The 9,317-nt window shown below is 41.0% G+C and overlaps 1 protein-coding gene across 1 annotated transcript; it reads left to right on the forward strand.

Annotated features, from left to right (window-relative positions):
* The first annotated feature begins 1,499 nt into the window (after positions 1-1,499).
* On the forward strand, positions 1,500-5,573 carry LOC149212588 (uncharacterized). Its single transcript, XM_089388734.1, has 3 exons — positions 1,500-2,784; positions 3,487-3,570; positions 3,676-5,573. Exons 1-3 carry the CDS (start codon positions 1,500-1,502, stop codon positions 5,571-5,573), a joined length of 3,267 nt encoding a protein of 1,088 aa, XP_089244860.1.
* Positions 5,574-9,317: the final 3,744 nt, after the last annotated feature.

Consider the following 9,317-nt stretch of genomic DNA (forward strand, 5'->3'; position numbering starts at 1 on the left):
CGGTTCCTATCCCCCCGCCGTCTGTTTACCCTTCTTCTACCCCATCTGCATCTGGGTCGCGCCGTTTCAGGATGTTTTGAAACCCCGGCGGTCTCTACGCGACCTGCTCCGCCCCCTGCGAGAGAAGGCATCACCAACCCTCTGGCTGATCATCCATCGGCCCCTCGATCTGGTAAGAAGAAGGTTCACTGTGTGCGTGCGACATCTAGGGATATATCAATTAAATTTGACGAATCGAAGCCGTTGGGGGAATATATGGACATTGCGAACACGGTTCTGGTTGGGCACGTCAGGGGCAAAACGTATTCGCGTCAGCGGCTCATATCGTGGGTCAAGGAGATTTGGGGCGGTGTATTGTTTGATCTTCCTGAGGTCCACGTCCTTCCCAGAGGCTGGTTCTCTCTCAAATTTTCCAAGGAGAGTCAGACTGATTTGGTTCTGGGGCGCTATTGGCATATTGAAATGGCCCCTGTTCTTCTTAAGCGCTGGAACCCTCTCTTCGAACCAGAAAAGGAACAGCTTGGTGCGGGGCCGATTTGGGTTTGCCTTCCGGGTCTCCCCCTTCCCTTCTGGGCCGAAGAAGTGTTTATACAGGTTGGCAATGCTCTCGGGACTTACTTAGATTATGATCGCACATTTGTGGAATCTGGAAGCCGATCACTGGCTCGGATTTTGGTTCACCTGGATACCCGAGAAGGTCTTGAGGAGCAAGTTACGCTGCAATGGGGCAGATGCATCAGGGTACAGCTCTTGGACTACGAAGGAGTCCCCTTTCGTTGCAGAAGATGTCATAAAGTTGGACATCTTGCCAGAGACTGCCCCCTCAACAAGAAAGCGGACGATACCCCGAAGCACACTCCGACCTCATCCAGGATGGCATCACCAAATCCTTCGAGGCCTCCTTCTGCTGGTCCCTCCCTCGCGACTTCAGCATTCATGGAAGCTTCTGGTATCGAGCGTTCATCGCCTCCTATCACACGCGCTCGTTCGGCGGCTGAAGCGGGTATGTCCTCCGAGATCTCCGTTTCTCATGTTCTTTCATCGATTGATATGATTGAACCCTCATCTCCTGTATCAATGATTCAATGCCCCCTCAGAACTGCTCCCTCTACCTCTGTGGATCCTATCACCACCACTCATCCCCTCTCGGATTGCCCTACCCCATTTCCATCTTCCCCTCCGCACCCATACTTCCTTCGTCCTCGGCAACCTGCTAAGGATCCCCCCGTTAAGTTATCCGGGTTGGGCATTGTTGATTCAGTAGGGGGGGGGTCGTGCACCAGGGGAAGGAAATCTCTACTTTCTAAAGCCATTAAGATTGCTGGGGCCGAGGTAGTCTCTGGCAGACAATCGACCATTGATGGGGTCCTTAGAGCAGGGCACACCCCGAGAGGTGTCCCCCCATGAAGTGCCTCTCATTTAATTGTAGAGGACTGGCTAGTTCCTCCAAGAAACTAGCCTTGAAGAGGCTCATCGAATCTGAGCCCTGTGACATTATCATGCTTCAAGAAACGCTCTGTTCAGCTGATCAATGTTCCCATATTCTGTTGTCTCTGATCCCTGGATGGATTATCTCTGCTAATGATGCCATTGGTCGATCTGGGGGAATAGCCATTGGTATAAACCCCCGATCCATTAAAGTATCTGCCAGTTGGGGGGGGGCTGGTTTTATTGGACTGGACATCTTCTCGGCCGACCTTGGCTTGGACCTTAGAATTGTCAATATCTATGCTCCGTGCTCTCAGCGAGAAGCTTTCTGGCAGAACCTTCTTCATCTCCCCATGTTGAACGAGGATCATATCATATTGGGAGGTGACCTAAACTTCTCGCTAGGCTTCAGGGAATCATGGGGTTCGGATGGCCATATTGACCCCATCACAGATTTTATGTTCAACCTGCTTGAGCAATCTAACTATATAGATGTCCCAATGCAGCGTCCCCTCCCCACCTGGAGGAATAGAAGAATAGGAGAAGCTGCTCTGGCTCGTAGACTTGACAGATTCCTTCTTAAAGGGCCTCTCATCCAGCGTGTCCATCTGTATCGTCAATGGGTTGGATCGGGGGGGCAATCGGACCACAACCCCATTTATCTTGAGATTCAAGGGCCTACTAAGAAGCCCAAAGCTCCTTTCAAATTCAATCACACCTGGCTGAAGGATCCCTCGTATATCAAGCTGGTGCAGGATTACTGGACAGCCCACCCCATCAATGATAATGAATCTTTTGCTAGGAGTTTCTGCAGAAATCTTGCAGAGCTAAAGCATCTTTCCATCCTGTGGGCCAAGGATAAGCTCGAAAGGGAAAATTCTCAGCTTACCCAAATAGAAGCCGATATCTGTAACCTTACAGACGATCGGGGTTTGGGTTTCACCTCATGGGCTGAAAAGAGCAGACTTATTAACCTGGAAGGACAAAAAGCCAGGATCCTCAAAGAGAGGGAGGAGTCTATCCGGCTGAGAAGCAGAGCTCTATGGATTCAAGCGGGGGATGATAACACAAAGTTTTTCCATAGCCATGCTAAGAGCAGGAAGGTGTCTAATACTATTTGGAAACTTCCCTTCCCAAATGGTGAGTCTGCAGATAACTTTCAAAAGCTTGCTCACCTCGGCACCACCCACTTCAGGAATTTATACAAGAGTCCAAGGGAAGTCGGACTCCTGGACATCATCCATGTAGCTAACCACTTCCCTAGATTTGTGGAGGATGATGATGTGGCGGATCTCACTGGGCCTGTAACAGCTGATGAACTTGAAGGGGTTATGAAGTGGTTCAAGAAAGACAAAAGTCCCGGCCCAGATGGATGGACCATTGAATTCTATCTTGCTTTCTATGAGGTGCTGGGACAGGATCTGCTGAGGGTGGTGGAGGAGAGTCGTACAACTGGATCTATTTATCATGCTATTAACTCCACATTCATCGCCCTTATCCCCAAATCTGATTCCCCTGAATCCTTTGATGATTATCGACCCATATCGCTTTGCAACTGTTTGTATAAAATCATCTCCAAGACCATAGCAAATCGACTCAGACCTATCCTCTCCCGGGCTATAGCTCCCCAGCAATTCGCGTTCCTAGACTCTCGTCAGATACATGAGGCCATTGGACTCGCCCAAGAGGCCCTTCATTCCATTTGGTCCAAAAGTCTGAAAGCCATCCTTCTCAAAATTGACCTCTCCAAAGCCTTCGATCGGGTCAGCTGGCTCTATCTTAAGATGATTCTGATCCATCTGGGGTTTCCACACTCCTATATTACATGGATTATGGCTTGTATCACTTCTCCCTCGTTCAGTGTTCTCATCAATGGCTCGGCATCCTCTTTTTTTCACTCAGAGAGAGGTCTGCGACAGGGATGCCCACTATCACCACTACTATTTCTCTTAGTTATGGAAGGACTCAGTCGTCTCATGGAAGCTGCAAAGAGGAATGGGGATATTGGTGGGCTTGGGATATCAGATTTGTGCTATCTTACACATCTACTATTTGTAGATGATGTTCTTATTCTTCTTGATGGAAGTATCAGAGACTCCAGGAACTTCTTGAAAATCTTGCAAAGATTTTCTGCGGCCACAGGTATGTTGCCTAACCAATCGAAATCCACCATCACATGTGCTCGCACCTCGGTCCAAGAGACCAGGATTGCACTACAGGCTTTTCCTTTCTTGGTGCACTCTTTAGATAGAGGTCTTAAATACCTCGGTTTCAATCTGAAGCCCTCTTGCCAAAGGATTGCTGATTGGGCCTGGTTGATTGCCAAACTTGAAAAGAGGCTACTGGGTTGGAGCCACAGATATCTATCTAGAGCTGGCAGACTGGTGCTCATAAAATCAGTGCTAGAAGCTACCCCAGTCTTCTGGATGGCACTAGCATGGATTCCTATGACTATCCTGGGGAGGATACAGCAGCTTTGTAACCGTTATCTTTGGAATGGGAATCAGGAGAAACGTACATTTGCTTGGATCAGCTGGAAGAAAATATCATTACCTAAGAAGTGGGGTGGATGGGGCCTCAAGGAGCTCCCTGACTTCGCTAAAGCACTTGCTGCCAAGATGGGATGGATCTTGCTCACTAGACAAAATCTGTGGACTCATGTTACATACCACAAATACATTTGGCCTCAAAATATGATGGATTGGGCACGTCTTCCATCCTGGTCTTCAAAGGGGGGCTCATCTGTATGGAAGGCCTTGATTGACTCACTCCCTCTCATTCGGGACAACTTGGCATGGCGCATCAATGATGGAATGACAGGCAGGATTGGCCTGGACCCTTGGAGCAATAGTGGAGGCAGACATATATTAAACCAGGAGATTATTGATTATTTACAAGGCCGGGGGATACAACATTTTGCACAGATCGCTGATCCACTTCACACTGATATTTTTTCTCAGGCGTGGAAAACTGCCCACTCTTTGGATCTACCTAACCAATGGCATCAGGAATGGGATCAATACATCATGGCCCTATCTGAATCCCATATTTGTATTAAGCAAGGGCCTGATGAATTGATCTGGTGCCCGGCCGACCATGGTTCATATGTCCCAAAACAAGGCTATTGTGCCCTCATTGCTCACAGATCTCCGGATCAGGTTCAACCTTGGTGGCACTCCATTTGGAAGTTAAGGGCCACTCCTCGATCTAAGCTTTTCTTCTGGTGTGCGCTTCATGATATAGTTCCTACCGGTGAACAGTTAACCCGCAGAGCCATCCAGGGACCCTCATGGTGCATATTCTGCAAAAATGCATCTGAATACACAGACCACATATTCTTGTCTTGCCCGACGTTTCAAAGCATTTGGAGGAATATCTGTCAACAGTTGGGAATTACGGGAGATTGGAGCGGCGCTGACCTACAGGAGGCTTGGTGCTCATGGGCCCGTAGCCACCCGGAATCCAAACTATTAAACCTCCCCCCTGTGGCCATTTGGTATGCATGGCTTGCTCGAAACAGAGCCATTTTTGAAGATAAACCTTTCTCGGGAAGCCATATTGAAATAGCAGTCATAGCAGCATACCAGGAACTTCCTGAACCGTCCCCAACCAGAACCCGTGTTATACAGCCTATGCCTGAGATTGACAGAACAATCCCTTGGGCTTTTTTCGATGGTGCATCGAATCAAACAGGGTGTGGCGGTGGATTTGTATTGCACTTTAACGAAAATCATAGATATCTTGCAAAATTGGGTTTTGGTATTGGAACAAACAATTTTGCTGAGCTCTCTGCATTATATAATCTACTTCATTTTGCTTTATCTCATCATATTACACAACTCAACATATTCGGGGATTCAATGGTGGTTGTAAATTGGATTAATAATGTGACAAATTGCCATGTACACATGCTCAGCAATTTATTTCAAAATACTCTTACTCTCAAAGCAGCATTTGAACATTTTACATGTGTGCATATTTACAGAGAACACAATAGCGAGGCTGACAAACTATCCAAAGAGGCCTCGTCACTTCCACGAGGCAATGGACAAATAGTGGAGCAGAATGGGTCGGAGGAACATCAGTTTTACCACCGGCCATATATAGATCAGAGGATGCAGCGAGACAACAGTCCCAACAGCTAAAATAGTGAACAGAGAACAATATGAACTGCTGATATATTTATGAACAAGAACTTTTTGTATTAGTAAATAGGCTGTAAAGCACAGATCATGGATGTAACTAGAACTTTTTGTTATGACTCTGAGAACTACCTGAAAAGGTGAATTTTGTATGAACTTTGACAGTAATGCCGCGGCATCTGCTTATGTAATTTTCAAAATATTAATGAAAGTTACTGATTTTCCCAGGGGAAAAAATTTGCATGATTCCTCCCTTCATTGAAAATTCCAGAGGTTATAAGTAGAAAAGGGGGAATATTGAAAAGTTTACGGTATTTACAATATTAGAAAACTCTTTTTGGAAAGAATTTGATGTAACACTAAAGTAAATGAATTTGACATGCGATACGGGATATTTTGACAGTCAAATAGGGCTTTTGCATGGAGTTGAGAATATATTTGTGAATAAATTATTTTTTGGGCAGGTATATATATTCTAAATTATCATTTTATTATTTTTAAATTTATTTTATTTTCAAATATATTTTATTTTTAAATAAAAAATAAAAATAATTATTTAAATGTTATATTTTTAAAAATTATATTAAAATTAGTATATAAATAGTATTAATTTATAATAAACATCAAAACATTAAAATTTAAAAAATCATAAAAATTAATTAAATTTTAATTTTATTTAAAATAATAAAATAACTATTAATGATAAAAAGAATTAGTATATAAATTAAATTTATATTTCTTTAAAAAAATATGTAACAAAATTTTTAACTTGGAGATCCTTTTTCTCTATATCATAAAATTTTTAATACCATAGTTTATTTATACAACATGCTCAAAAAACTATAATTCATTTAATTAAAAGGGCAAAAAAGACATAGTTATGAGAATAAATCTCATTGTTTTAATTTTTGCATGCTATTAAGAATATTCTATGGTGGTTAAATCCCAACAATTGATAATTAAATTAAAATTCTGAAAAGCCTACTCCAAAATAGACATGCTTATTAACATAATTATATACAAAGGTTTACACTTACTTTATGATGTATCTAATATTAATATTGTTAAAATAAAAAATAAAAAATAATTAAAGTAAATTTTAATATTATTATTATTATCATATGATTTAGACATGCATTTAAAGAAATAGGTAAAGAAATATGTAATAAGATTTTTACTTATAGAGATTTATTTCCACTTTGCATGGAGATTTTTAATATGGAAATAGGTTTTGTTACAATGATAGTGGCCAATACCATGGTTTACTAATAGCACATATCTAAAAAAAACTATAACACACTCATGATTATATGATGCATGTTCATTTGACAATATATAATTAATCGATTTAATTAAAAGGAAAAAAACATAACTACTTTTGAAATAAATCTCAATCTTTAATTTATAATTACTACTAAAAATATTCTAAAATATTTTGTGGGGGTTAAATCCTTACCATTTGCATAATAATTATTAATAATTAAATTAGAATTCTAAAATTTCTATTTTTAAGATATATATATATATATATATATATATCCCATTATGGAACAAATAAAAGTTTAACAAAATATTATTTAAAGAAATTAATAAATACACTCCATAATAATAGTGTGCAAATATAAAATCCTTATAAATTAGTGCAACTAATAAATTACCATAAAATATTAATTAAAACCAAATAAAACTTAAAGTTGGATATGAATAAGGTTGCATTTATTGCTTCAAGAGAACCAACAAAGCCCTTAGCTTAGTTTGGGTAATTAAGGAAGAACTTTTTTGCTAGGAGTTAGCTAGGGTAAGCATAAATTAACTTGAGCAACGATATTATTCACTAAGTTCAAGAGGGTATCTAATGAAGTTCTAACATATCTATTTCTCTAAGTTAGTTTAAGGAGGTGGGGTTATAATATTTTTACTTTCCTTTACTCACATAAGACCCTAACTTCTAGGTCACCATCGTCTTCTACTCGTCAAGAGATTTCAATGATATAAACTTTATCGACATTTGAGTTTTGGACACAAAGATATGTCCTTCTGAAGGCCTTCCCTTCTAAGTACCACATCAACATTTGTACCATTGCCACATGTTAGACACATGGAACTATTTTTTCCCACGTGTCATCATGATAGAATGCTACATAAGCAATATGTCATTGACATGTCCTAGTCCTCTGTCCATGTGTCACCACTGTATGTGGTCATTTCCTTACTATACATGTTAGTGACCCCCACCTTTTGAATCTAGATCTGGGATTTTTCTTGAGTCTCTATTATGAGAATTTTTGTATGCATCCAGGATTCCAAAACATATGGATCCATTCAAGTCTAGGTTTTCATTTTTGTTGCTACAGTCAATAGTTTGTCCCTTTGGACATTCGGATTTGGGGATTTCTAAAAGTTTTGTTCATCTAAATTTCTTGGATTTTTGTACTATTGTTATCCAGAACTTATGTAGTCCATGACACCTCCATAAGACTACTACCTGGTCTCCACTTTAGTGTTGTCGTGTCTCTAGCCCATGACACCTCATGCCATAATGATAACAATTAACATAGGGAAAATCCCCACCTATCCAGATATCTGACTTTTAGTTTTTTTGGATTAAGCTAGTTTTGGAAAAATCCAAAAAGGTCCCTTTTCACAATTTTCCATATTTTCAAATCCCAAATCACTAGCGATGGTAGGTGTTATCACCCCAAGAAACTCTCCTAGGTTGTATCTCAGAGATTCTCGGGAACATTACAAACTCAAATAAAATGTTGGAAAATGGTGGATGAATGAAAGAAATGCTGCATATTCAAGCCAGATAACCACTTCTACTATGATTAACCCCAGATATGGGTGAACACCCCCAGACTACAAGGCTTTAGACCACCAATTACTCACAGTTTAAGGAAATTGTGATGATGGAGAATACTGATCACACCAGCAGATGCACAGGACCTTGTGATGGCCAACTGCAACCAGTTAAAAGGTCTACAAATCTATCTCCTAATGCACAGACAGGATGACATCTCTCTGGCATTAAAACAACAGAAACCTGCATACACATTCAATGGTGCATGCTAAATTATAACACAGAGGTGGGATGACAGCCCCTCTAATGCTAAACATCAACAACACATGAATAAATGTATAACAGGCACAACCTGGAACAAAGAAGAAGTGGAAAGTGAGCAATTAGCAGTAAAAGAAGCTTGTATTAGCTGAAAATGAAGACCAGACGCTGCAGGTATCACAGTAGTTGCAGTCTCCAGAAGTTGAACTTTACATCAAGATAACATTCATCAACCCTCAACGCCTATTACATTCTCGTTTTTGGGTATATATGGAGTTTGTTTACAAAATTGCTCTGCTGTTCAAAGCGTGTAGGGGTCATAACTAGCCACCAGCCACATTTACAATCAGATATGGTCTTTGATACAATTTGATTGTTTTAATGGACAAAATGACCTTTCTGCTATTCGGCCGTCCTTCTTTGAGCAGGTGGAGTACCATATGGGACAAAAACTCCATAAGTGGTAAATGAATTCAACTGCTCGAGGCAGTACTTTCCTTCCTCGGCCGTGTTGTCTCTTGAATGCAGTGGGTGAAGTATTAATTGCATAGTGCTGGAGGATGATCACCTTCACCCCTTGGAAGCACGAGGCAGGCCAAAAACATGAAAATTGCATGGAAAACAAATGAGGAGCTAAGAACGAATGCTAGCCGTTGGATGGGACTGGCGAACGACTGCGATCTCAT

Source organism: Pinus tabuliformis, chromosome 1_1 (assembly GCF_031772625.1).
Source record: "Pinus tabuliformis cultivar Carrire ecotype Pingquan chromosome 1_1, CPIR1, whole genome shotgun sequence".
NCBI lineage: Eukaryota > Viridiplantae > Streptophyta > Pinopsida > Pinales > Pinaceae > Pinus > Pinus tabuliformis.

Bases quoted from the DNA above. Each gene is read 5' to 3' on its own strand.
- LOC149212588 (XM_089388734.1), top strand. From the start codon at position 1,500: ATGCTTCAAGAAACGCTCTGTTCAGCTGATCAATGTTCCCATATTCTG. The intron at 2,785-3,486 runs GTCCCGGCCCAG...TACTATTTGTAG, and splicing joins GTGGTTCAAGAAAGACAAAA to ATGATGTTCTTATTCTTCTT. The intron at 3,571-3,675 runs GTATGTTGCCTA...TGCACTCTTTAG, and splicing joins AAGATTTTCTGCGGCCACAG to ATAGAGGTCTTAAATACCTC.